At 46.4% G+C, this 27,529-nt stretch overlaps 8 protein-coding genes across 8 annotated transcripts; 4 read left to right on the top strand and 4 right to left on the bottom strand.

Annotated features, from left to right (window-relative positions):
• Positions 1–259: 259 nt before the first annotated feature.
• F5Y00DRAFT_249522 (fungal-specific transcription factor domain-containing protein) lies at positions 260–3,895 on the bottom strand. Its single transcript, XM_048009610.1, has 7 exons — positions 2,958–3,895; positions 2,410–2,440; positions 2,294–2,345; positions 1,558–2,222; positions 1,323–1,367; positions 555–1,256; positions 260–461 (listed from the first exon to the last, which is right to left on the bottom strand). Exons 1-7 carry the CDS (start codon positions 3,285–3,287, stop codon positions 367–369), a joined length of 1,920 nt encoding a protein of 639 aa, XP_047860003.1. The 5' UTR covers positions 3,288–3,895; the 3' UTR covers positions 260–366.
• Positions 3,896–10,411: 6,516 nt separating this feature from the next.
• Positions 10,412–10,960, top strand: F5Y00DRAFT_274472 (uncharacterized protein; the record flags this gene model as incomplete). Its single annotated transcript, XM_048013365.1, has 1 exon — positions 10,412–10,960. The coding sequence occupies one exon, from the start codon at positions 10,412–10,414 to the stop codon at positions 10,958–10,960; it is 549 nt and encodes a 182-aa protein (XP_047860004.1).
• A 1,811-nt stretch (positions 10,961–12,771) lies between these two features.
• On the bottom strand, positions 12,772–14,663 carry F5Y00DRAFT_211516 (uncharacterized protein). The gene is made up of 3 exons (XM_048005519.1): positions 14,291–14,663; positions 13,755–14,239; positions 12,772–13,655 (listed from the first exon to the last, which is right to left on the bottom strand). The coding sequence occupies exons 1-3, from the start codon at positions 14,429–14,431 to the stop codon at positions 12,854–12,856; spliced, it is 1,428 nt and encodes a 475-aa protein (XP_047860005.1). The 5' UTR covers positions 14,432–14,663; the 3' UTR covers positions 12,772–12,853.
• Positions 14,664–15,631: 968 nt separating this feature from the next.
• On the bottom strand, positions 15,632–17,089 carry F5Y00DRAFT_249541 (mitochondrial fission 1 protein). Its single transcript, XM_048009611.1, has 4 exons — positions 16,829–17,089; positions 16,726–16,744; positions 16,572–16,665; positions 15,632–16,508 (listed from the first exon to the last, which is right to left on the bottom strand). The coding sequence occupies exons 1-4, from the start codon at positions 16,842–16,844 to the stop codon at positions 16,182–16,184; spliced, it is 456 nt and encodes a 151-aa protein (XP_047860006.1). The 5' UTR covers positions 16,845–17,089; the 3' UTR covers positions 15,632–16,181.
• A 17-nt stretch (positions 17,090–17,106) lies between these two features.
• On the top strand, positions 17,107–18,264 carry F5Y00DRAFT_211657 (Spc24-domain-containing protein). Its single transcript, XM_048005520.1, has 3 exons — positions 17,107–17,364; positions 17,420–17,552; positions 17,615–18,264. Exons 1-3 carry the CDS (start codon positions 17,338–17,340, stop codon positions 18,058–18,060), a joined length of 606 nt encoding a protein of 201 aa, XP_047860007.1. The 5' UTR covers positions 17,107–17,337; the 3' UTR covers positions 18,061–18,264.
• F5Y00DRAFT_211761 (uncharacterized protein) lies at positions 18,169–19,423 on the bottom strand. Its single transcript, XM_048005522.1, has one exon. The coding sequence runs from the start codon at positions 19,200–19,202 to the stop codon at positions 18,468–18,470; it is 735 nt and encodes a 244-aa protein (XP_047860008.1). The 5' UTR covers positions 19,203–19,423; the 3' UTR covers positions 18,169–18,467.
• Positions 19,424–20,110: 687 nt separating this feature from the next.
• F5Y00DRAFT_249544 (Cut9-interacting protein scn1) lies at positions 20,111–22,230 on the top strand. Its single transcript, XM_048009612.1, has 2 exons — positions 20,111–20,327; positions 20,444–22,230. The coding sequence occupies exon 2, from the start codon at positions 20,687–20,689 to the stop codon at positions 21,962–21,964; it is 1,278 nt and encodes a 425-aa protein (XP_047860009.1). The 5' UTR covers positions 20,111–20,327; positions 20,444–20,686; the 3' UTR covers positions 21,965–22,230.
• Positions 22,231–23,930: 1,700 nt separating this feature from the next.
• F5Y00DRAFT_249549 (uncharacterized protein) lies at positions 23,931–26,041 on the top strand. The gene is made up of 2 exons (XM_048009613.1): positions 23,931–25,087; positions 25,141–26,041. The coding sequence occupies exons 1-2, from the start codon at positions 24,399–24,401 to the stop codon at positions 25,559–25,561; spliced, it is 1,110 nt and encodes a 369-aa protein (XP_047860010.1). The 5' UTR covers positions 23,931–24,398; the 3' UTR covers positions 25,562–26,041.
• The last annotated feature ends 1,488 nt before the right edge of the window (positions 26,042–27,529 follow it).

Genomic DNA, 27,529 nt, shown 5'->3' on the forward strand with positions numbered 1-27,529 from the left:
CAGAGGCACTCTTTCACTATAAGAGGATATATGGGCTGATTTGCTCGTAGCCTCATGATAACTAGTCAAAAACTATAGTAGGATCTCCCTTAAAATTCAAGCCATTGTATTCATTAAGGGGATATACGAAGTATGTTTTTTTCCGACTGATAATAATTCATAATACGCCATATCGAAAGGAGTCATTAGATGCCTGCCTAGAAAATAACACATACTATAAATATCAACACGCCGAATTCATTGCAAACGGACAATTATATGTCAGGTATAATGATCATAATGTGCATTAGAGACTATATACAAGTTCTCTCCCCCCCCCTTTACCACCACCACTCCATCTTCACAACTACCTACCTACCTTAGTATCTACAAAAACTCGCTCAATACCGCCACCCTCGTCCTCGCGTCGTCAGAGCCCCACTCGCCATCCGCCATCATCTTCATGATTTGGACCATACGCGCTGGGGAACAGTTAGCATTCAGAGGTACGTTAGGTAGGTAGGTACCGTAAAAGAAACAGCAAAAGCCAGAAACCGGGGAGGGGGGAAACGTACTTATATCGGCCCTCGCCCTCGCAAACAGCGGGTCCCTCAAGAACTGGTCCGAAGCCGCCGGATCTCTCCCCGCCTCGCGCAGCACGCTCCCAATGCACAGGGCCTCCAAGAACGCCCTGTGGTGGAAAACCCACCACACCCTGGCCTCGGGGTCGAACAGGGTGCACAGCACGAAGAAGCACGTGAGGGCCTCGTGCGCGGCCTCGAGCGTCGCGCGGATGTTGACGGGCACGTCGGGGCTCTCGGAGGCGTGCACCAGCATGAGGTTGTGGTAGTAGTTGCTGCTGAGGAACAGCGTCTGCCGCACCACGCGCTTGTTCGTGCACGCCAGCTGCGCGATGCTCTCCTGGTCCCACGACCGGAACACGTCCGGGAACGAGCGGTAGACGGCGCGGAAGTCGGCTACCAGCTTCGACTTCTGCCGCTGCGTGGAGCAGATGGGCACGTCGAGCGAGCGCGGGCTGGAGATGGTTTCTTGGACTAGGTTGGCCAGCATCCAAGACCCGCGGATATACGCCGTGTCGATCGGATTCGACTCGCCGAACCCGGATACGTCGTCGACGAAGTCCTCGACTTTGACGTCCGTGTGCGTGGCGTTGGGGGGTAGCGAGAGTAGCACCGTTAGAAAGGTGTCCTGGACGAGGACGGCTTGCCACAACTTGCGCCGTTGCTGCTTTTCGAATTCGCTTGCGCTAGGGACCACTGGTACAAGTTTTGCATCAGCTTCTCGGAGTGCACTGTTATTACTAGTCACCTCGGCCTACCTACCTATATTTGGATCCCTATGCAGGCCCATCGCATAAGCTTGCCTCACTGTAACGCTCATAGTTAGCATTTCTCCGTTTGTGTTTATCCGTGTAATGCACCGGCGTAACCCCCTGGCGAGGTATAGACACTACTAAACAAGCGTAAGGTTTTCCTAACCATTCTTAATGGAGGATCACACCCCCTATTTGAGATCACGAGGAAGGGATACCGGGGGGCGCTTAAGGGGCAAACGTACATAATAAGCCTGAAAAAGCCCAACCGTCTGATGCATGATTGTCGTTTATTAAGAAGTAGCCAACCAGTACCATAGCTTGAACAGAGCGTAATGAGGCCGTATTTAAATATGAGGACATACGCAACGCCTGATTACCTGCCGAGGCATAGAACTCGGCAGTTTGCTTGCGATCTTTAGGGTTCGTCGTCAACACGAATTGCGTTCCCAGGGCCATCATGGTGAAGAGCAAGCCTACGAAAGCGGCGTCGGTCTTCTCGGAATCTCGCAAGGACCAGAAGTGCTCGTACTCGAGATAGAAGGTATGGCGGTCGATTATGGGATAGACCGGGTCCACGCATTCGTAGTACTGGCTGATGAGGATATCGGTCTGCAACTTGTCGGGTAGAACCCCGATGACCTCGGGGAGCCCGCCCTCGCAAGTCCAGTAGTTGGTAAAAGGGTGTTCTGAGCCTACCCCAAAGACATTGGATGCTGTTGGGTGGGATAGAGAAACGTTAGAGATGAGCCCTGTTGACAGTGCGACGGACCCACGAGATGTCATTCGACTGGTGGGAATACCTCTATCTGCTATATTTGGAATCGAAGGTCTCATCCCACTCATCGTCACCTTCTTCTTTGGTGGTTTCGTCATCCTGCGGCCGTTGGTGGCCGACCGTGATGTCTCTCTAATAAGACTTGTTAGTCACACATTGCTTCTTTTTAACTTCGAAGTTATTTCTAAACAGCAACGGCTTACTCGAGGAGGTTTGCCACGTGCGCATATTTGCATTCCGTTTGTCGTTTTATACCTGACGGGGCCTCGTAAACATAAGATCGTGTAAGAGGATCGAATATTGTAAGAGGTATGCTTACAAGCTAAACAGTGAGGTCTACCTCGATCGCACTAAACTCGAAGCCGGACATGTTAGTAGCTGCGGACGTAGAACCATAGCAGTCGACTGAAGGTAGAAAGATAATTCTTCTCTAAGTCAAGTCACGCTAGTTTTCGGTTCCAACACAACGCATGCTGATGCATCTGGTCGAAGTCCCTCCATAACCCGAGGTATTCAATAGCATTGACGTTAAACTGCTGCTATTCCTCCTCTTTTATAGAAACTTATTTCAACAACGGCTTATAATCTAGTCGTTAGTTTCCCGTTGTTATCATTTTCTCTCCCGAGACATGACCACTGCAGTCAATAGGAAATAAAAGAAGAAGAAAAATCACAAAGTTTTAAATAATTCGATGCGCATTATTTCTCCGTAGTGCTACGTGATACTGACGCAGCCATCGGAAAAAGGAAATCAATTTGGTCTAACACTGGCTAGACGCAGAACGTGGTGGCGTCGGGATATTTTTTATTTATTTATTTTGTAAATGAATAAATAAATAAATTGTTAAAATTGACGTATTTACTTGCCTTCGTCTTCCGTTCGACACATTCGTAACACGATAGCGTCGGTTTGTTGCGCTTCTGCTTCTTCTTTAGGGGTTCGGAGAACGGAGGTACGGCGGTGACGCTACCTCCGCTGCTCGTGCCGTCGCCATCTTCAGGTTCAGACTTGGGGCCGAAATAAGGCTGAGTTGCCGAATCGGGCGAAGTGTAGAGTGTACTCGCTGAGGTCGGTGTGAGTATTGTGATTGGCGATAAAGCAGAGGTTGCGGAAACAGCGGAATTGGAATTGGCAGAGTTTCCAGAATATCCTCCGCTGCCGTACAACAAATCCGTCGGAACCTGAGATGACGACATGCGCGTTGGTTGCTCTTCTCGCTTCTTCGTCTCTCTAGCCTTTAGCCTTTAGCCTTTAGCCTTGGGCGCGGTATTGCTGCTATGCCGCAATGACTGCAATCTGCCCGGGGGAGGATTCAATTGAGGCTGAAGACAGAACTGCAGGTGGCGCATCCGGGAATAAGGAATAAGGGGCCGATCGTCTAATGAGGCTTGATCGATTATGTAGACAAGGTTAGGGGTGGTTGCGGAAAATGGGAATGGATGGATATAAAGAAACACAAAAGTGACAATTGAGGAAAGAAGCCAAGACTTTTTTTTTTTGTTCTCCCGTTCTTCGAGGAATTTAAAAAATTAAATTGGGGAATCGAAGAGGATCGACTGGGGGAATTCGATTTGGGAAAAGACTGGGAAGAGTTCGGCCGGCACGATTTGAGGGTAAGGTTTCAGTTTAGGACTTAGGTAGGTTAGGTAGTTAGTTTAAGAGCTATTGTAGGGATAAGGAATAATAAGGAATAGTTAAAGATGAATAGTTAGTAGGTTAAAAAGAGTATTATACTTTAATTGTATCTATCATATTAGATATGTCAGTTGACACACACATACACACACCCCGAAGCCCACGGTACATTATGTATTTTACCTCGCCTCTTAAACAAGTTTATGTATTCGTGGTAAGCTACCTAGGTACTTAAATACATCATATTATACGATACCTACCTAGTTACAGGCTTTTGTATCATTATACCTACCTAACTGTATAATACAACCGATACAAACTTAATAGAATAGGTAATGCATACATAGCTTGCTTCGCCCAGGTCCTTGGCTTACTTTCTGTAGTTCCTGGGACGTCACGTCATGATCGGTGTATACATTACATGGAATATAAGCCTCGGCCTGTTCGTACTTATATGTACCTAATGTAGGTATGTATGAAAGCGTCCACTGCATCAAGTAGTGAGATACTGTACTTCTGACCGTGATAGCGCAGTAGTGTAGTGTAAGTTGAGTTCACGCATGTCGGTGTATTACCACTAATCAATGTAACTTTAAGGTACTGTACAATACCTCGATCCATTAATTGGATACCTGATGGACTGCCCAGACTGCCGCCCCGCAAGCGGTCTAGCTAAGCTCTTTAGGTGCCGAAGGGGGTGCCGCTTCGAACAGGGATCAGGCCGCGGAGTGGGAAATGGTGGATATGGTGGAAATGGGTAGGGATGTTTGATGGATCATGGATGACAAGTCGCAAAGTCGGAGAGCGATATGAACCTGCAGGCACGCCGCTTCGATTAGAAATGCCGAAAACTCGCGCTGGCTGACTGACTGACTGAATGAATGACTGACTAACTACTAACTGGATGACAGCACGGGCCGGTTTATTATCGGTCGCCTTTCCCAAATCTGAGGCGTTTTATTAGTATCGTGAGCAAAGAATTAAGCATTATGGCTTCTGGTAGTTCATACATAGTGTCCCTCGGCTAAGCCGGAAAGACCAGGATGTTGTTACGCGTTACCCGCTTTGTTATCTCCGGCCAAGTTATCGTTACTCGGGCATTGTTACTCGGTAATCGGAGATATATATATTCGTCTTTGTCGTCAAAGTAAACATTACCTAGTTAGTTACGTAGAACTTGGCAGAATCTTCAACAATAACAATTTACAATAATTAGTATATTCTAGTTAGGTAACTCTAGGCGGCGGTCCCCTCACCCCCCTCCCCCCCAGAGTTCAATATCCAATCCTGGGGGTTAAATCAAGTTGCCCTCGTGCTAACCCAGTCTAGAACGAGATTACGTCAATACTTATTGGAGGGCGTCGTAATATGATATGTGCATAGGGCGTAGGTCTTGTCATAGGTATACATAGATCCATGGCTTAAGTTCTGACCTATTCTATACATAATTCTATTAAGATAATTAGTAAGATTTCTACAAGATGCCCCCAACCTGCATCCCCCGATTCCATGCGACTTGGCGACTTATTCCATAAGCTAAGATGGAGACTTGGTTGCTACCTTAGTCATGCATGTCATGGGTAAACAAGTACAATCGTATGCAGGCGACTACGTGGAACGACTGAATCTGACAGGCACGGTTTTCTAGAGTTATTCTCGAGTCTTTCGACTCTTTGTTAACGGGCTTTGCTCGTCAGCCTGGTCTAATCCCGTTGCTCTGTCTGGCTATAATGGTTATAGGGATCGTATTAGCCTCGCAGGTAAATAAGCACTAAGAACCAATGGCTTCGTCCCCGAGGGTCTGGTAGTGAGCCGAGCTCATGGTAATGTCGGGCTGCCTATTTTGGAGTTGCGTGTCAAGGTTCTGCATCTCTTCTGCATTTGTCGGGTTGACTAAACATGGTGCCATCGACGAATAATAGAAGACGTTCACATTACTCAGCGTTCTAAAAACAAACCACCGATATTATATGCCGAATAAGACTTTTTTTTTCTTTCTTCCAAGCCAAAGTTTGTTCGTCAATTCTAAACAGCTTCGCAGCTTTTGACCGATCGCATTATGTTGCCCCAGCCAAGTTACAACGTCGTCTTCAATTAAGTGCGGAGTTGGGGGCTTCTGTATTCGAACATGGAGAAGTGGATGAGCTGCATACAATTACTAGCCAAGCCCAACCTCGCGAGAATCACCATCGTCTGTCTGATTGCCATAACTCAATTTATTGAATGGGAATCGCCGCCCCCCTTCTAAGAGTTCTCCATAGAGCTTCAGCTCCGATATTTCACCGCTATGGAGCCCTATTATGTACAATTTGAAATCTCTACGCCCTATAGACGACCTTCAACGCCAAACTTTTACCGCTGTGTAACTATATTGTGCTTCCGGTATTGATGCAGTCATGGTCCAAGACAATACGATAACGCCTCTAATAAATATCGAATATGTCGAGCTGCTAGGCGTCTTCCTAGTTTGGAAAGAATTGGTAATGAAGAGGGTGTGTGAGACAGCGATGGCTCCATCTATGGTCTTTTTGCCACGGCGGCGGTGAATATGCCTAGCTGGTATGCTCGGCCGTTCGGGTTCCGGTGAATGATGCGAAGGTAAGACGTTTTAGCAAGATCTGGAATAGTTTGCGGGTTCTATAGCTTCTAGGGCAAGATAACTCTTACTAACTAGGTGGTTTCATTATGATTCTCTATTCTCTACGTCTTAACATTCTGACAGGGTGATAACGATGATCGTGAAAAATCTTTAACGTTCGGAAAATGTGGAAGAACTATCTACCTAATAGATCTGATGTTTACCCTGAGACAACCTAGTGCACAGCTATAGCGCATAGGACGACTGATATTCTAGTTGGAATATGCCAACTAGGGCAATTTTATCAGTTGTTAGACAGTCGACAGTCAGATACCTTCGCATAAGCGTATTGAAGTCGTCAAGGATTAAGGGGCAGCATATCAACCAAATAGTTGGGGTTCGGAATATTTCGCTTGTCTTATTCAGATAGCTTGGTAAGTTGACCAACAGATAGACTATGTGCTATTTGAGTTATCACAAAAATCCAAGCAGACAACAAAAGGGAAACCCTGTAGGGGCCATGTCCAAGAGAATCCAACTACACTACATTATGCAAAATCCAATTTGAAGTTCGGGACGGGGTTTCAAACAGGGCCACCTCGGGACCGTGATTTAGAAGCAAGTATACCTAGCAATATCTCATGATACAATTTAGGGGCTCTACTTGCAACACTTGCAGATAGCTTAAGGATGATTCACAGAGAACAACATCCAATCATGTTGAGAGTAACAGCTCACTTCGTATACCAATATCTGCTTTAATGAAGATTACAATTATAGTACGCCGTCAGTGCGGGCGAACGGTTCTTCTCAACCTACCGCGATCATTGGTGCGCGGCTACAGGATAATGCATCAGGGTAGAGATGTCAACTCCCAGCACATCGGATAGTAGAGCGATCCATCGGAAGCTTAACAGCGATCCCTGCCCAAGAGCATGTAAGTAAGATTGCCTACGAATGGACCAGTCACATATTGCCAGCCGAGGCCGGCCCAAGGCGTTGGTAGCAAGTTGGGGAGGGATGTGAAATCCCTCGTTGGGCCGCGACGAACTGTTTCACCCCCCAGTCCCCAGTCCGGGGTATTCCGCTCAGATTAACCGTGAGCACTACTATCGCTGGTATCCGACAAGGCTAGGCTTCCGCGATCGATCGACTCCGGGGGGCAGGGCCAAGGCTTAGACGTCAATGCTGATGCATCCCGCCCTTCCCTGCTGACCGTACGTGCATTCTGGTTGGGCTTCCGAGTGGGCGGCGTTGGAGACTATCTCAACTTCCACCCTCAGATTACGCCAGCAATGCCAACTTTAATATTAAATCGTGCTTCAAGCAAGAGTAGGTAAGACGAGAACTGCATCGTGTGGTGCTTCCTGCATCTTTCTAGACGCTCGAATTCAACCGAAAAAAGAAAAGAAAAAACAACGCGCGCATTGGCTGATCCCAAGGCGGCGGCTGCTGCTTACGGGGGTATCATCCAGGCAGTAATATAAAGCTGGAGTGCAGCATGGCATGGCATGGCATGGCGGCTTGGTGAGTTCGACAAGAAGGTCGAGGCGACGCACTTATTCATGATATCTGACAGAAATATTCGAAGACTGATTGGAGGCGGCGAGTGGGCTGTTGTTACATACATGGACACATCGTCACTAGCACCAGCTTACACACAACCAATCTTAACAGCTAGGACCCTAGGTACTTCTACATATTGACTACGAGCTTTATTACATATCTTCATCTCTGCCGATCTTCCGAGAGGCTTTTTTTTTTTTTTTGACTACACGTGTAATATGTATGTATAATAACTACGCGTATTTATAGAAGATGAATAATTATTCTTAATCATACGGGACGGGGATATATTCCGTATTGCCTAGTTAATCAATTTATCGTTGGGATCACGTACATAGTCGAGAATCAAGAAATAAGGGATACGGACCGTCCAGGGTAATATGCAATACTACCATATTGATTGTAGGTATGTATTGTATATGCAGTCCCTGCAAGCTGGAAGCATGACCCAATGTGGAAGACCCCAAAGGTTGGGTTGAATAGGGGTAGTTTTCGAATTAGTCATCACGTATTTGGCACAGCCACGTTGTGGCTTGTATTTACCCCTTTTCTTTCTTGCGCTCTTGTCTACAGTGGCAGCTTTTCATCATAACATTGTTCGTGACCTCGAGAGACGTCGAATTCGTGGTATGAGTCTCCTAGATTCTCTATGTCGAAGCTCCTAGCGAGATAAAGGAATTCGTTGAGGAGGTAGCGACGTGATTCGAGGGGATTATATGTGGGCATATACTAAAAGAGCTATGATTATGTAGTTACTTCTATGTCTTCATTGTATGTTTTTCACTAATATTTATAGTATAATTACGATCCGAAAATCATCTCATCAATCTTATGTTAGTTGTAAAAACAATATACATATACATATTCCCAGGAAATCGCTCTCCCACGTTAACTTAGGTTCCATAGTCACGGTGTAGGTAGTTAGTCTATATATCTGTGGTTTTGTACCTACTCCCTAGCTACTCCATTCAATCAAGCTAGAAAAACACTTGTTACAATATAAGTTATCCCACTAGAAGCTTCTTGGATAGATGAATCATGAATATTACTTCACACGGAGTTCTATATAAATTTCTACCTAGGTAGGCCTCTAACCTAGACTCTACCTCTTAGAATAACACCACCGCAACAACCTCACAAACCACCCTCTCAAAGGACATCGCCTACCATATCGGACCATATTCCCCCCCAGCATAGCCCTCTACCAACAAAATGGCAGACAACAATTCGTCCAAGGGATGGAAGTTAGAAGCGGCTGGATGGAAGCCAGTACCCAGCGCGGCATCTGCCACTACAACCACTTCCAATGGACCAAAGATACTGCGGAGGAAAAGTGAAAGCACCAGTACTTTAACCAGCCCTGCGCAAAGTACCACTACTAAGTCGTCGAAGAAGTGAGGGAGTTGGTATGTCCACAACAACCCCACCATACTGGTTACTTGTTTGCCGAGGGCAGAAAACTTCACTTAGGATGAAGTAGTTGGATGAAGTAGTTTGGAGTAATACTCCATGTCGTAATTCTTGAAGGAAAACATACCTAATTATTTCCCTTTTAATATGAATTGATATTATCTTTTATCGAGTATTGAAGACGTCTCTACAAGTGAACAGCGTAGCTACTTGCTATAAGAATACATAAGGGACAGTAGTAACAGCTGAGGTGCTCAATGATTGCTGACCAAGTGTCTACCTGGGTATGCTTCGAATAGCTGTTAGATGTGCTCTTATTCTTAAGGTAGCATAATATTGACTCTTTCTTCCTCATCCCGTAGCACAAGAAAGTCAATCAATGCGACGACTTTGTTATGCCGATGGTGATTATGATTAGACTAACTGTAAATATATCTCCTCGTTATGGCAATGGAACATAATGCCTCTTTATAGTTATAGTTTTCTATTACCGTCTTATGCGAGAGTAATATAGACCTTTCATAAGTAGGAGATTGTCCAAAATCCAACTTAAACCAACCGATCCTCCATAATCTAAACCCTTGGCCTATCACTTGATGGTCGCCCAGTCTATAAGATATCCTCAGCGTTACCTACCTAGGTATATATAGGTATACCTCATGAATGAAATAGTAAACCCCCTCGTAGATAACCAGATACCAGTCTATACTTGCCTGAGAAAGGTACAGCTCAAAAAATAGGGGAAATCCCAACGATATATACCCAGCATACAGCAGGTTGTTCCCAAACAACCCGTTTGTCCCCTTTTGTTGTATACCAACCTCCTTACAATGCCATCGTTCGCTACCACAGTTGAAGCCAAAGAATACCCACCATGTTAGCTACCAATCCTCTCCTCCAAAAATAATCTCCAGCTTCCGGAATAACGATATTGGTCCTATTACGTTTCCCCCGTCTATATATACGCGGGCATATTCCCTTCCATGGAGTTTTTTATTATTTTCGGCATCATACCAAGATAGCATACTCCTATCAACAGTACTCCAATACCCAACTAGAAAGTACACTTGTACGAAGAGAAAATAAAATAAAAACTTACTTGAGACCCTTTGCTTCTTACTCACAACAACAATGTCTCATTCTCATTCTCATTCTCGATCTCGATCCCACTCGACCCAGCCTCGACGGCCCTTCGAAAACGGCGTCACGCACGCAACCTTCGCGTGGATCGCGAGAATGATGGGCTTGCGCACAGGCATGCCCCGGCGGGAGTGGGAGCGCCGGGAAGCCGCGCGCCGTCAACGACGGGAGGAACTGCGGCAGCAGCGAGACCGGTTCACGCGCAGCAGCCACGGCCAAAGCCTCCCCGTAGATGAGATCCGCTCGCGGGTGACGCTGGCGCAGCAGAACGGGGAGAGGGTTTCCACGCGCATCCTGCACGAGCTCGCCGAGAAGGACGGCGTGCATATATCCCGTGGGCATTGGGATCTGCGTCCGGAGCTGGTTGCTCGCATCGCGTACCTGCGCGATAGGTATTACTTCCTGGGACACGATGGGCGCTTTTACTATAGCACTAATCCGACCGGTAATGGTCCCGACTTTGATATTTCCCTCGACACCTATACGCCGATCCTCATTCGGCAGCTTGCTTATCCGTACCGGCAGCTGTGCCGGCGTTAAGTTCGAGACAACTTCGTCTCGTTGGGAAGGTGAGCACGTACCTAGACCTACTCTCCCTACTCACATTCGACCATGACAAGGTAGGTAATATCGTACGTTATCGCGCCAGAGCAAGTTCTAAGAGGCGGTGCCCTACTTCTGTAAAACTCGTTTCGATATCCTGAGAAACCACTAGGAGACCGTTTCGGAACTTAGTAAATCGATCTGTAATCCTGGCCTGGCGCGCTACCTATCGTATAGTATCCCTCTGTCCGCTGGTAAGATACTCGAAGACGTGATGAACGATCCTGTGATATTAGCCACCAACAGACCTTGAAGATACCTACGTTGCTACTAGCAGTCGTTGGGGTAGGTAACCGAGAGATAAGTTAGAATGCGGGAGCTTGGACTCTTATGCAAACCTATTCCCCTAGATCTACAAGGCATTGTTCCTTGTTCTTTTATCTTTTTCTTTTGTTATTGTTCTGGCTTTCTGGTGAGTATAATCAGCTGGAGCTGCGTTGACTTACCAGGCCAAGTTTAGGAAAATCCGTAGAAAATAAATAAAAAATCTGTTTCCCAACCTCTTCAGCCATTTTGTAGTTTAGATAGTTGTAGTTAAAGTTTTCTTTGCTCTTGGTTGATAATAATGATCGTGATGATGAATTCGTTGACGTTTAGTAGGCGTGTGTATTCTCCGAGATATCTATACACTTAAAACACCCTATACGTACCCATGATGTGTTCATATACCTAGAGTATGTTCTCGTTCGTTCTTTGTCCTTAGTCGTATACGTCCGATGTAGATATTAGAACTCCGCTTGCGCCATACCTACTATATCCTCGGTTTAGTAAAATCCGAATACCCATGAGAACCCGTTCCATATATACTAGGTACCTCTTTATAATATATACAGAGAAAGGCAGACTATTCGTAGCTCGCAGAATGATAACTGCTCACTACTCATAGTCTGCCTGGACCGGAAAACTTTTGGCGTTCCCCAGGGCGGAATGCAGGCTAGATATAGAGACATCGAAAACAATAGACGAAAGACACTTCCCACGGCGAAACGCGCTAGGCTTTGATTAATCCCCAACGTTATAGAATAATATTCTTTGTAAAAAACGAACAAAAGATTCATTCAGTATACACAAACCTTGGAGCTTCGACGACTTCATTGTATGAAGCATCAATCCCATTATGTTGTTGAACAGTTTCTTAGACAATTTGGCCCTTCGGCGTTTCAGATATTTCATATTATAGCCTCTGAAAGGTCTCAAAAATATTGTGAAAGAACCACCTAATTTATCAAATGAAAACATAGGCAAACTAACTCCATAGATAATATAGAGTACGAAGTTACGAAAATGATCATGTCATATTAATTACCAAGGTGGACAAAGACATTTTAATGCAGACTTGTTGCGTTAATTCACCGCAGAATTAATACTCATGAACGCGTGGAGATCTATTAACTCAGTGAAGACCCCTAATCCACTTTTGCTACCCCGAAGGCCGTGTGGACGATAGTCTCGTGCCGAACCTCCTTATTAGGCCTGTATACTTCACGATTCTCAAGTAATCTTCACTATCCATCGGCCTGGGCAATTGAAAAGCCCCTAAAAGAAATGATCCATCGAAGAGGGACCGCGCAAAGACACTGGGATGTGGTCTGGGCGACCCCTAAACCCATACCTAACCCAATGGACGCGCCGTTCCAATGGTAAAAGAGTCTGGCCACATGATTCATAAGGTCGTAGCCTTTCCGTGGAGTTTCATCAAATCAAAGACACCATGATCCTCGCTAAACCTGCGCTGTTGTGTTTTGGCTTACCACCAAACAATGCCAAAATGCTTCATTCCGAACGCAGTAAAAGATTCCGAAAGGCTGAAAGGATCGAGCGAGTATATATTTACTGGCGCCTTTCTCCTCCGAATTGGTCTCTGATCCAACGGAATGGGCCACTGATAGAACCTCTTCCATCACGTGTCCTATCGCTTTGCGCCGAACGACGGCTGGAAGGGGAAGGGCTTCTAACCCTGACTGAGGCCGTTCCAGAGTGTGTCGGGGGCGAGTTCGAATCTCGTCTATGGAATGTTTGCGACCGGCTTGAAGAATTAGTCTGGTCAGATCTCAGGCGACTTATCGGCGGAGCGCCATCCCATCTTCGGTGTTGAGACGAAGTATCAGACGGGCCGGGCTGTGCATCTGAGGTTGTAGTGACGGGACGGCCAGCAGCCTCGCCATCGATAGACGCGCGGCAAATAGGACATGTGTTGTGTTGTTTCAGCCATAGGACGACGCACTGTTCGTGAAACCAGTGTGTACACGGTAGCACAACAGCTTCATCCCCCACTTTCACCTCATCGATGCATATAGTGCACTCGCCTCTTAATTCGGGTCCTAGCATCTCCTCATCTAACTTCTTCTTTGGTAGATTGGCAATAGCCTCCTCCGAAGCAGGTGCTGGAGCATTTGATTGCGGGTGTGCCTCCATGAGACTCGTGATGATGCGGTCTAGTGCCTCCTGAGAATAAACCGCATCACCGTGAACCGTGTGAGGATTTATGAGGCTCGCTATCAGCTGACTTAGAGCCAACGAGAAATCTCCTGGTTGGCGGGGACCGCCCTCTCTGCCAGCTTGATTTGGACCATTTGGAGAGTCACGACCAATGGGGGGAGGACCTAGGTCTCCCATTATATTTCCAAAGACTCTATCATATACATTAGCAAGTCCCAAAACAAATGTGATATATCAATGCAATATAAAATCTAGAATACTCCAGACCGGATGTTAGGGAAGGAAGCCTTACCTTTGAAACGGATCTTCAGGGCCTAATCCGGGTCCGTGGCCAGGATCGGGGCGAGCCCGCGAGGAACTGGATGTAAAGGTAACACTACTGACACCACCAGTGAAGCCGGGGCCAGAAAACCTTTGAAGCGTAACTCGCGGGGCTTGACTACCTCCGAATAGTGTGTCTGGACCGGATCGACCAATCGAGGGGTTTCCTCCCATATCTGATAGCATTTCCGTGAATCTGCGGAAGATCTGGTCGCTATTCTCGGGAGCCGTTCGGGGGGCGGTCCTAAGGCCTTGGCTATCGGGGGATCGGAATATAGATCGATGGCCATAAAAGCCCCCAGGACCACGAAGTAGGTGCTCCTCAATATCGTCCTCGTCGGGATCTTCATCAGAATCGAGAAGAGGGTGATGAGGGTGATGAAAGCGACGGTGTTGTCCGAAACCAGCTAGCAAATTGTCATCGTCTAGGTTGCGAGGATCGCTTTCGGGTGAAACCTGCTCGCCAATTAGTAGGGTAATCAGACATAACTTTTCAAATCAACATACTATCTCTGTGATCTCGCCGTGGCACTCGGGGCATTCTAAAGTATTCGGGTGTTGATCTCGGTACCACTCGTTCCTGCAGCCATGACAGAAGACTACCTCGCGATCACCCGTCGCATCTAAATGGTGGTTTCTAGACGCCATCTGGCCTTGTCCAGACTGTTGATAGGCGACAAGGGCAGTGACTCCGAGGCCAATAGCTAGGCCAGCTGCTCGAAGGGCTCGGAACGCCAGAATGACAAATCAAAAGGTAGGATAGGATGTATCGATCGCTTGGCAATTCTGGACTCTTTGAGGCTATCGCGTCCAGACAAAAAGGGATTAGGTTGGCTAGGCGAGTGGCGACTAAAGAGGTTAATGAAGTCGGATGAATTGGTGAGGTTGATGAGGTTGGATGAGGCTGACGTGGGGTGTTTGAAGTCCGATATGGAGGTACCGTAGATGGTAGATTGTATGCAAGCCGCAACGATAGGTTGATGATATACCTGGCAAGGCAGATTTTTAGACCCAGAGTTTGTGTACGAAATGCAACAATGCAACAGTAGGAAATATATCAAAGGTAGGCTCGCGACAGCTGTTATACGTCAGTTAGCAGCTGAATAATTTGGATGAGTTGTATTGTAGGGTATCAACTGTGGCGCACCTCGGAGTCAAGAAGTAGTGTAGCTGGTGAAATACGTCAGCGGATGTCACGGAACATCACACAAGCAGTGTGTCGAACCTGTGTATGTTGGCAGTTTGATGGCAAAGAGAACTTCCAAGAGATATTGGAAAGGGAAGCTTGAATAATTGTCTAGCCGCAGGGGGAGGTTTAGAAGGTTAGAGATCTGAAGTCCATGTGCACCAAGGCCAAGGGTTATCCCGCCAGAATTCCCAAGCGTCTCCTTGGTCTAGCTTCCGTGGTAATCATCCAATGGTCGGATGTCGGATGTGGTTATTATTTAGGTATATTATTAATAGAAAGGGATCTTTGTGCTTTAATAGCGCTTGGTGTTAAATAATGCGCCTTCAAGAAGCTTAAGACTAAGGTTGAACATTAGTGACTGGTTAGCAACCTCCAGTCGCCCCGTTCCTTCCTTTCGTCATCTACAGGTGGATATTTTACCTACCTACTAAGGTACCTAAGGTAGTTTAATCTTCACCTGGGTTACACACCTACGTGTACCTAAGTAGGTACTACACACGTACCGCGGGGCAAGTCCTCACACAGGCAGGAACGGGGTATCTAGGTACTAAAACAGCCACATTTTACCTGAATTTGATTATGTAATCTTAAAAAACCATGGAGCATGACTTGCCCTTAGTACGTACCTACGTACCTAGGTACAAAACCAGACTCTTCTGGCGTCTTCAGAATTCAAGGTTGTTTGTTTGCTTAAAATACTGTACTGATTTATTTAGATCTTTTACTTGTAATGCTTGGTTGCCAGTGAGTCAAGTTCAAATGAGGTACGGGTACCTAAGGTAATTTCTAAATTTTTAACCCCTTATAGTTGGTCACATTCTGTTGAAATGGTCACGCGAGGTCGTCGGGATATCATCAACACCAACACTACGCCAGCTACCAATTCCTCTTTGTATGGGAGATGAATTTGACACCAATCAAAAGTAGAGTTGAGTGATTTATATATATAAATCTACATACTCGCACTCTAGCATAATGCCACGACGCTAGATCCCAAACACCAGTGCTTCAGTAAAACCGTTCCCTTACCTCGACAGTCTAGGATTACACCTGCGTCTTAGGCAGACTACCATAATTTGTATTGATAGGGATACGGCTCCCCTAGACCAGCCGTTACAACGTCATCAGTTCAATATAACCGCAATAGCAACCTCTAACGCTGATCTATCATGTTACCGAGTTTTCCCTACGGAGGCTTCCGCCAAGCTTCTACCGCTTCTTGCCGCGGAACAGGATTCCGCCAACTACGCCAGCCGCAATAGCGAAACCGCTTATGATCGCAACACCCATTAGGCCCTCTTTTGTTACCTTGTCGTCGATCAATCTGCGCAGGTCTGCCGCCTGATGATTGGCAGGTTCCTTATCCAGCAGCAAATCATTATAGCGTCTTGCCTCGCCATAGTTTCCAAGCTTGAAGTTGGCTAGTGCTAAGTAGTAGAGACATTCACGTCGGCGGTCGGGCGACACTCGAAATATATCCGAGAGGAGACGTACACCTAGCTGTTGATCGCTTCGAGTATTCGACTTGATTAGGCCCTGGGAAAAATGATGAGTATATACTGCGAGGTAGCTCTTGCGAAAAGCTGTAGATAGACGCACCCATGCATAGTTGAATTTCGTTTGGATACCGGCCATCTCACCCTCTTTCTCATATTGTGCGCGCAACGTTTGGAGTTCCGCGTCCTTCAGCGGGCTATCCGAATAAAAATTAGCTGACGAGTCAAAGCGGGGGAACGATTATAGATGATAGTACCTTTCCGCGTCCACGGCATCTATAATCAGGAAAAACAGTATAGTTTAGCATTTTTATGTTCCCTGAGCGACTTATAGTGAGCGCAATAGACGGGCATACTCACAAGGTAGAGCCGTCATCTTGTCGGTATTGGCCGATTTTTAGTGTATAGCTCGTACTGTGCGGTTTTCCTCAAGTAGGAAGAGTCGTAGTAATAAGTAAGAGCACACACTATAGAGTATGTGACTTTCGTTTGAGTTGTATATCTTGTCGTATAGTGGATATGTATTTGTACGAGGTAAATATACGAGAGTATTGTTGAGAATACGTCCTAGCGACGGCAAAGAGGTTAATAAGAACGGCAGCCTCCAAATGTGGCGGGAGCTCTCAGTCATCACCTCCAGTGTCAGAGGGTGGGCTATATGTGGCGCTGATGACGCAAAACGAGAGGTGGGGTACATGGCATGTACATACTTGTACTTAAGTACTTTACGTTATATAGGTCGTCCTGGTGATACCGCGGTTTGTTTTCGACATTCCAACTTTTTAGCTTCATAAAGAGAACCACACCGAATAACCTAAGACTTATTGACGATTACAACAAAAGGAATAAATTCGCTATACACAGTCACGATGCTTTTAGACGAGGATCCTGCTACTGTAATAAAACCCCATTCTTGCTTCTATCTTAATTCAAATTACTGACACCATCTAGCTCATCCACCATACAATCAACAATTTCAATATCGGCCCCGACAAGCTCGCCGTTTCGCGCATCAGCGACTCTCTATCCACCTTAAATCAAGCGCGAGAGCTTCGAATCAAAGAAGCCGAAACATCACTGAAGAGTATATATAATACCGCTATCATCCAATTAATCATCAAGTTCGTACTAACATAAACAAATTAGAACTTAGCCGCTCCCTCAACACACTCCAGGCACAACATGAAGAGCTCACGTCGGCGCACTCGTCATCCGCACACGCATCCGAGATCTCGCGCCTCGATACCCAGAAATTCCGCATCGCGAAAGCAGTCTCCGACTTGGAGATGGAAGCAGAGCGCTTGTCTTCCCAACAGGCCGATCTAGCAGCGCGTTTGCAGGAACTAGAACTACAGGGACTAGAAGGATCACCTGAAGATGCAGCAAGTAGAAGGGACCCAGTCGATGACGAGGTATTGCTACGGTTAAAGGTGTATCGGAGTCTAGGAATCGATCTAGAGCGAGACGAAAAGGACGGCGAGTTCTCCAGAGCCATTGTGCGTAACGATCGCAAGGGCGATGTTCATGTTATAAATATGGACAAGAAGTTCTCACGCTTCTTCTACGCTAATTACTTTTGGCAAACGCTCTAGGTTAGAGTTAGAGCCTTGGCGAATCCCAACTCAGGGGAGCTCATGTGGGATGAGCATTATGAAAGTTACTGCACGGTGTTGGGCGTTTTTTGGTTGTTGGAATACCACAGGTTATATCGAGTCTTATACACATACCAATTCACTTATACAACATGTTTGGGTTATGATACAACATAGCGCCAGATCCCACTTTTGCCAGATAATTGGGATCAAACCTGTTGTCCATAACTTCTGACCTTGAGACCAAACTCCTTATTCTGCCCCCACGAACCCAGACGTAAAACTTTTTACAGAACGCTAATCCTTTCTATCTTACAAGACAACCCCCACATATACTAAATATCTTGAGTAGAGCCTTTTGTTAATAACTCCCAAACGTGTTGTATCCTTCTCATTATCATTTCTTGTCACCGGCCATTTTTGGCATGCTTCCTTTCTATTGTAGGAAAATATTCGTTATCGTCGAGCTTGGTAAAGCTACGTGGCCTGCCACTTGTTGGTGTTCTTGATCTTGAGCTGTTGGGCGGCGTATACATTTTTAGTCCTTCTGGATTGTAAGCCGCCGGCACATTCGCGCCCTTCATATAAAGGCCTAGCCCGCTATTTCCTGCCAACGAAGCATTTCCGCTATGTGATCTGGAATGATGGCGGCGGTCTGGAAGTTCGAGCCGCGAGTTGAGACTATACCACTGTTGGTCCGCGGCGTCCTCATCGACATCCACGCTATCTAATCTCCACCCTCCTACACCCTCGAAGTCCCTTTCGAGTCCAGTGGTGGGTGTTAAGGCCATACTATCGAAGCCACCAATAGGTGTGGCAGAGCCGCTACTAAAGCTGCCTCGTACCTTGCTGCGTCGGCGCCTATGCCGCGCTTCGGGCGAAGATGGTCGGGAGGATTCCGAAGAGTGTGATGGAGTACCTGAAGGAGTCCGCCGATGTGGGGTATATCGAGTATGTGCAGCATGACCTACAAACACATAACGCAAGGTCTCGAGCCCGACGTCGAAATATACGAGGAACAAGCGTAAGAATAAGACCATGAATGCTAAGATGGTCGTGAAGCCGGCGCAAAGGGCAAGCGGAAGGGCGACGAAGAAGAGGAATGGGAAAATGAAGAATTGTAGTGGACTGAAGATCGCCATTGGAAATGTCCTGAGAACTGTATCCGGCGGAATTGTTCGCTTCACTTAAGCGATGATTACCGAGCCGGTGAATTTATCAGATCGCATTGTCATTGCGATTTTGTCATTGCGATTTGGGGCAATCCAAATGCCCTAGTTGCGTCGGGGGCGAGCTAAAAAGCTTGATAGGAAAAAAGAAGAAGATCAGGATGAGTGCCGGCGAAGGGTAATACAGGTGAGGAGAATGGGGGAGCAATGAAGGCATAATATGTAATAAGACATGAAGAAACTCGAGACTAAGACACTCTATTCGAATGTAGTCTCGATCATAAGAGGGTGGTGTAGCATGGAAACTTCCGATTCTAAATTGCCTGCTGTAAATTATATTTCGGCGAGTTCCTAACTTTCACATGCCGAGTGTCCAGTAACAGTTAAGGTGTGTTTTAGTAAGGTACCTGAATACCTACATACTTCCGTCATCTGTTAGCGAACCTTTAGTGTAATTGCAGAATTGCTCCGGGGGGCGAGTCGAACATCTGATAACTGATAACAAACAACACCAAACTTATCAAAAAGTGTAATACCGAATACTACATAGTATCGACGAAAATAAGTGTATGTCCATGACTCTATAAATACGTTTATGGCGCACGTCCGTCTATTTGATAAGACAAAGAGAGAAATTGGCTAAATCGACCAATGATATTTACGGTTTGTACTAATTATCGGACCTTTCCCTATTATGTTAATGAACGACGTCAAGTCTTATGTATATACTGATACTGAAATATGTAATGGGGGTGTAGTTGAATGCCTGTCAAGGGGATAGTTCATCCTATCATATGTAGAGGGGGGGTAAGGCGGCGATATTACCTTACGTCACGAGACCAAAAATAGGACCCCTCAAATACATAATCCATCAATTGAGTTGTAGATACGCAGTCATTGGCGAATGCCAAATGCCAAATGTTAAATGTTATTCGGACCAACCTAGGCACAACCAGCTATCAGAAGTTATCAGAGCAAATCGTACTACATCAGTCCAGACCTACACCAAAACCATATCTCGAATCAGTCCTTTTATTTTTTGTGCTACGTTTCTAGATAGTACCCTGCCAGCCTGCTTACCATCTAGATCCTCTGCAGGTGAGTCATAACTACAGGCCATGCTGCTTGTTGTTCGATTACATCTTATCAGGAAGATGATGTTCCTGAGGCTCTAGACAAAAAAAATAGCGGGATTACTAACGGCTGGTTTGAAGTTTAAATCTGCGCGCTTCTCGATACGCGAACGCCAAATCTCAAATCTAGATTACAACGATATTCCATATCTTTAGGTTTGGGGGTTCCCTCGTTATCTTAACCTAGGTATCTGCTTACATAGAAACTTTAGCTCCTTCGCTGTGAAGTACCTATCACTTAAACGTGATTGCATAAGAGGTCTACTTTACTTAGCTGGGAACCGAAAGACGCTGAGCAGCTCTTCAAGGTTGGCTACTTAAGCGATGTGTCAACATTTAGGCGAGGAAGGGCCGTCCGCTGTTTCGGAGCCAAAGCTCCATGATGGATCGGATGTCTCCGAACCTTTCCCCTGGGACGTTGGAGTCTTCGACGCCCACTGTCACCCAACTGACACGATGACGTCGATAGCAAGTATACCGGACATGAAAGCACGTGCTCTGACCGTCATGTCCACACGATCCCAAGACCAAGACCTTGTGGCCAATGTAGCCTCTAAGTTGGGTGTTAAAGACTCGGACTCGTTTGCCTCGTCGTCTTCCGCAGAATACCGTCTAGTTCCCTGTTTTGGTTGGCACCCTTGGTTTTCTTACCAATTCTACGACGACCTCTCTGCTAGCCAAACCTATGATGGAACACCATCTGGCAAAATTTCACATTACGATAAAGTGTTAACCCCGTCGCCTTCATCAAAAGATGTATCCTTTAGCGAGGGTCTTCCGGAGCCGCGGCCCCTTTCCGAATTTCTGCGGGAGACCAAGTCTCGCCTTGAACAATATCCTCTTGCCCTCGTTGGTGAAGTCGGCTTAGATAAAGCATTTCGGCTTCCCCAAAGCTGGACGTCGGCCCACGAAGTTCAACGCGATGCGGGTGTTACGCCCGGCGGCCGCGAAGGCAGAACACTTAGCCCTTACCGAGTGCAGATAACCCACCAAGCTGCAATTCTCGAAGCCCAGCTGCGGCTCGCGGGTGAGATGGGCCGTGCGGTAAGTGTCCACGGAGTTCAGGCGCATGGTGTGGTTTATGATACCATAGCCAAACTCTGGAAAGGACACGAAAGACCAGTAACATCGAGAAGAGAGAGGAAACAGATTGCTGAAGGGGCGGAAGATTTCTCCAGTTCATCTTCAGATGAAGATGAAGATTATGCCACGTGGATTAACAGGAGAAAAGAAAGAGCTGCGAAACAGGGTCGTATTAAACCGGGACCGAAACCTTACCCCCCGCGGATTTGTATGCATTCTTTCAGTGGTCCTGTTGATGTTGTTAGGCAATATCTTCATCCCTCAGTACCAGCAAAGGTTTTCTTCTCGTTCTCAATCGTGATAAATTGGAGCACTGGAGGTGGAGACAAGGCCGAGGAGGCAATCCGCGCCATCCCTGATGATCGTATATTGGTTGAGAGTGATCTACACACGGCGGGTGAACAGATGGACCAGTATCTAGAACAAGTATGCAGGAAGATATGTAAGGTCAAGGGATGGGAACTGCGTGAGGGGCTTGAGAAACTGGGTAGGAACTGGAACGAATTCATTTTCGGGTAGTTACATAGTATCTAATAATGTTTCTTGTGGTTCATCCGAGAGAAATAATCCACGACTCCTCCATAGTATATAGAGTTGATCATGACTCGTCACAATTTGATATAACTTCTTCGGTCTTCGGTTTCCGGAATATTGCTTTGCTGAACCAGTCTGAGATAACTTAGGATATCGAATTGTACTTTGGCATAAGGTCTACTAGAACGAAAACCGTTGTTAATAATTTGTATCCGATAGTGGGCGTTGTAATAGTAAAAAGGCGAATTTAGCATCTAGTTAGGTAGGAGTATGCGAGCAAGTTGATGGTTGAATTAGGATAAGATGCATATATAAAAGTGGATTATACCGGGGTACGCACAGATAAGCGCAATTAGTGGCCCCCACTTCCATATGCCTAGCTGGCCTGTGACAGGTAATTGCACCAGAGGTAATTGCCGCAGGGGAGCAGCACCTGCACCTTTCTAGAAGGCGTTTTCCATTTTGCTTTCTATCTTCCCTGATTTCCCGCTTATTTCTCGCATATCTTCCAGTCACAAAATCTTTCGGACGCACCCACCGGCTCTGTGTGCCCCAAATCTGCTCTGCCCAAATTTATTGATTGCCAGATTGCTACCTCTACGAAGTACAGACCACAATACCCCCGAACGAACCCTCGTTTTATTTTTCTGATAGCCTGATGGGAACACAAGCATCCATCACTCTGACGCATCTTCCATCCCGCTGTGCCATACATACGTCCCACAGCCAAATCCTTGTTACAACTGCATAGGGCCGTCCTGTCACAGCCTTTTCCCCCCTACCAAACCTTTATTAGTAGTTTTTTTTTTTCTTTTAGTCGCGCCCTCTTGGCTCCTCCAAGATTAGGCGTTAGGGCCTTCGATACATCTGGTGTCTGGTGTACGCAGTACGTACATACCTACCTGACCTAAAGTACCTAACCTACATACGATACGGTCTTTTCGCAACCTAGGGTCCTAGCTACTGGTCCTGGCAGCCTAGCTGGCCCACGCGGGAACTGTTGATATTCGCAGATTGGCGAATTAGCACCATCTCACGCCCATTACGCAGAACTGTGGTCCCGCTCTTATTACCTGTCTTAGCTTTTTGGCCCATCCTCATAACGAATCCTTGGCTCTCGTCTTAGACAATACTACACACGAGAGAAACGAGCGTCGGAGAACGTCTGTTCTGGAAAAGGAGAAACCTGAACTTAGTTGGTGTTAAGCCTTTTCCTGCCCTATACGCACGGTACAGTTGCTTTGGTACAATATAGGTACATCAGAACTATTCGGGCCTACATCTACTCCATCTACTCCATCTACTACATCTACCTAGACGTATACAAAATCTCTAGGTATCTTTCAAGGTACTGATGGGTTGTGCCTGTCTCTCGCCGATTAAGGTACAATACATACGTTGATACATACGTTGGAATCGCGCTGTACACCCCCTTTGCGGTTTTCGAATTGGGTAATCAATTCGGTCTCAAGTCGACGCCGTTCATCCCAAACCAATCGATTGGAAAAGAAAGGATTACCGCTATAGGCCTGAAGCAGTTTGGCTCAAGATTTAACGTTTAGTAAAGTGACACCAAGGTCTCGTTGTTTGGCTCGGGTGAGGGTTTCGGGGTGCATAGCTGGCATTTCATCGTCATACACCCTTGCTATTTTCGGACGCACCCCACACAAACGCGCGACACACCATCTTCGCTTGTTGTGGTGAACAAATCTGAGCCCCAACGAGTCCCGTCCCAGATCTGCCCTCGCCCACGTCACGCCCGCGCCGCCCAGCCCTGCCAGCTGTGCCAGCCGTGGTGCTAGCCTATCGTGAGCCATGTACGCAGGCAACTATGGTCTTCCCAATGCCATTCCTCCTGCGGGATCACAATACAATGGCGGCGCCCCACACTCAGCTTCTCACAACCCTCATTTGCAGCACGGTCAAGGTCCTCCCAACCAGGTCTCGATGTACAATCAGCAGTTTCCCATGGGTACGCAGGCCGGCGTTGCTTTCCCCGTTGCTCCTAACATGATGTCAGGTCCTGGTCCTGCAGGAATGATGCAAAATACCGGTATGCCGCACATGGCCGCGGCTAGTGGTCCGAGTAAGCACCTTTCCTTGCCGTCGGGCCTCTTTGTCTCCCTAGCCACATCCTATTCTCCGTAATCTTCCATGCTGCTGTCTAGGGCGGCTGGTAGCAGATTCACACATCATCTCCTAGCGCAGAAGATACTAGTGGTCGTGTAGTCTCTGTGCTTCTGTGGCTCCCTTACTGGCCCAATAGACACGGGGACAGCTACTACTGCTTATTCGCCTTACTCGACAATGTTTATTATACTGATGAGTTGATTCGCTAATTTGTACAGTGCCTAACTACCAACCGCCATACACGAACTCGCCTTATGGTGCTGGTGTCCCCAGCTCCGTCGCGCCCCAGATGAACATCCCTCCCAACTACGCGATGGGGAACGGCATGCCTATGTCTAGTTTCCCTATGCATCCTGGGATGAATCCTCAGCAGCACATGATGCAGCGTATGCACCCGCCTCCAGCAAATACCCCGGGGATGTCAACTCCTACGCCCCAACGATCTTTCCAAAACCAGCCTCGCCAGAATACTCCAACTCCGAATAGCGCTCCGAATACACAACACCCGATGTCAACTCCACAAAATGCGCATAGCACGCCTCAAAACCAAACGCCGAACAATGCGCAGCAGCAACAGCAACAGCAGCAGCAGCAGCAGCAGCAACAACTGCAACAGCAACAACAACCGCAATCGCAACCACAGCAACAGCAACAGCAACAGCAACATCAACATCAACCACCTAATAATATCCCAACACCGCAAACCCCAACATTTCCGACATTAGCTCAAAATAACGGACCCGGCAACGCGTCATCTGGGTCGACGCCGTTGAGCCCTGGTCCGGATTCTAGAGACAAGGAACGGGTTGGTGTGATTTTGGAGATTAACAACGAGTTATTGTTAGAGGCCATGCAGATACAAAATACGCAACAAATACTGAAAAAAGAGAGGGCATCCGCCAATGGCACTGATGGTACTGCGAGCGAACCGGAGAAGAAGCCCACCGAGGAAGATATGTTGGCACAGGACTACCTTCAGTAAGTTCGAATACGGTATTGGACAGAATACGGAAACTGACCTATGATTGTAGTTGTATGCGAAGACTCCAGACAAACTTGACGTATTTGGCGGCATTAGCCGACAAAAAAGGCAATGTCACAGCTGGGCCGTGTCCTAGTTACTTAAAACCACCGCCACTCAATACTAGTATCAAGTTAAGGATGATGCTAGGTCCGGATGGATCGGAGAATCAAGAAGCTCCGGACCGGAGGGAGACGGCCAAGTACATCCAAGAATTGTATAAAAAGCTTCAGGCTCTTTACCCAGGCATCGACCCGAACAAGGAACCAACAATCACGGCCTCGTCTGGGCGACAGAACGCTCAACAAGCGAATGCAATAAAGCCTGGCTCTCGAACGCCTGGTCAGCCTAGTCCAGGGGGGCAACAGACTCCAAAGATGGCTACTTCGGCGCCGCCATCGTCTGTCATGAATATAGCAGCGGGGTCATAGAACGATTAAGTCTGATTAAAAGCATTTGATTTTAAGAAGAGTTGAGTAAAGGTCGGCTTTTGAGGGCATATAATATACGGCCCTTGAAAGTTTCGGACCTGAATGGACTGGCTTCTTTTTGCGAAGGCATTTTACGTTACGTTGCATCTTTGTATAGAAAAATACCCCGCTAAGATCAACGGTACGTGGTGGATATTGGGACTTTGAAGAGACATTTATGGGCGTCGGCGTTACTCTTGAGGATGGGATGCTGCTTTACTTTCGTTAGATAAGGTATATGCCGGAGTCAAAACACTGTATAGCTCGCATAAGGTCAAAAACTTTTAAAAGTTCGTGCCGAGTAGGTATCTTTCGAGTTTTATCGTCTTACATTTGTATATCATAGGTATCTACTCCATATAAAGCTAAGTGTATGAATAAGACGAAATGTTATAAGCAAGACCTAGGGACGAATTGAGTGATGGAGAATGGACGGCAGGCTTGATATATATATATATATATATAATGGCTACCTTAGGTACCTTGAAGAGAGGCTATGATACGTGCCATTCATCTATTATTTATATTTGATAAATATTATACGAATTACATAGGTACGCTCCGGTGGGAGTGCTGCTGCTTTTCCTTGCCATCACCCAACTGCTGCTTTACATTTTAACAATTGTAACCCACCAAGATCGAGTCTTATCTACTATGTACGTATCAATGGTTTAAATACGGATTACATCCTAAAGCTATTTTATGTTGGACTCCGTGTTAGGTACTAGGTTTTGCGCGTGGACAGTGGTAGTAAGGTAAGGCGGCAAGGCGGGCACATGATAAAAGCTCGAGCTGCGCGACTGAAGGTTGAGCGGAGAGTGGAGAAGTTTATGCGCTAATGTCGCGGGATTATGCGAGAAAGCGGCTCTAAGATAACCCAATCATGCAGAGCAAGTCGCTTCTGGAACTCTTATGCATAAAACAGGGGTTAAGACCACAGACGAGCAGACTTAGGTTGGTTCATGTATGGAGGTAGGTATGTATGTATTGTACATACCTATAAAAGGTACATTATATGCTAGACCGCCTCTCACAAGCAAGCGCGTGCATATTTTATCTCCATAACCAGCCACCGATATGATATTGTTGGATACGTATGTAGTAAATATCCTAAGTGAGTGAGTGAGTATGTACTTAATGTAGGAGGTAACTAACATATTTACGCGTAAGCGATGAGGACAGACAAAGTGTTTTGTATCATAGGAATGTAATTCATATAATTCGTATGATAGGGCTTATTCATAGTGGCGAGTTGAATATTTCATTTATACGCAGGGGGATCGTTGGGATTCAGGGTCAAATAGATTGTTTAAATAGCGGCTAATGCAGGGACGGGGCCATATTAGTAACCAATTCGTGCATCTAATTGGAGAAACGCGTCGAAGGTTGGTGTAACTCATTTAAACCGATGATACGGGATGGATGCAACCTAACGTGATAGGGGAATTGGTTCCTAGGTAGTTGGACCTTAGGGTAGCTAGGGGGTCTCCCCCTCTTTACCCTCCTTCCGCCTGTGAATGCCCTCCTTCTACTGTTAGACTTTTGATTGATATCATCGTGTTTCGTCTTGAATTGTTTCTCATTCGCTCATTATATCCCTAACTAACTAAAACTAATTCCCCTACCCAAACTAATAATAATCATAGTTAATTATAATCATAATCATAATAAGCCGTGAACAGATGTACACGATACACGATACACTACTCTCGTTTTAATCGTTTAGGCTATCCACTCCTTACTATTACATATTACATATTCCGTACCATCAGATGTTTTCTTTAGTTATATCCACAGGCAAACTGTCAGGCCCCTACCTAACAGCCTAGACAGCCAGACTAGCAATTACCATTGCATAAACTTGAAATATCCCCTTCTGGACCAAACCCGTCGTATTAAGTAACGATTTCGATCCTAGACAAACCGAAG

This window comes from Daldinia vernicosa (assembly GCF_022497035.1).
Source record: "Daldinia vernicosa strain CBS 139.73 unplaced genomic scaffold F5Y00scaffold_85, whole genome shotgun sequence".
NCBI lineage: Eukaryota > Fungi > Ascomycota > Sordariomycetes > Xylariales > Hypoxylaceae > Daldinia > Daldinia vernicosa.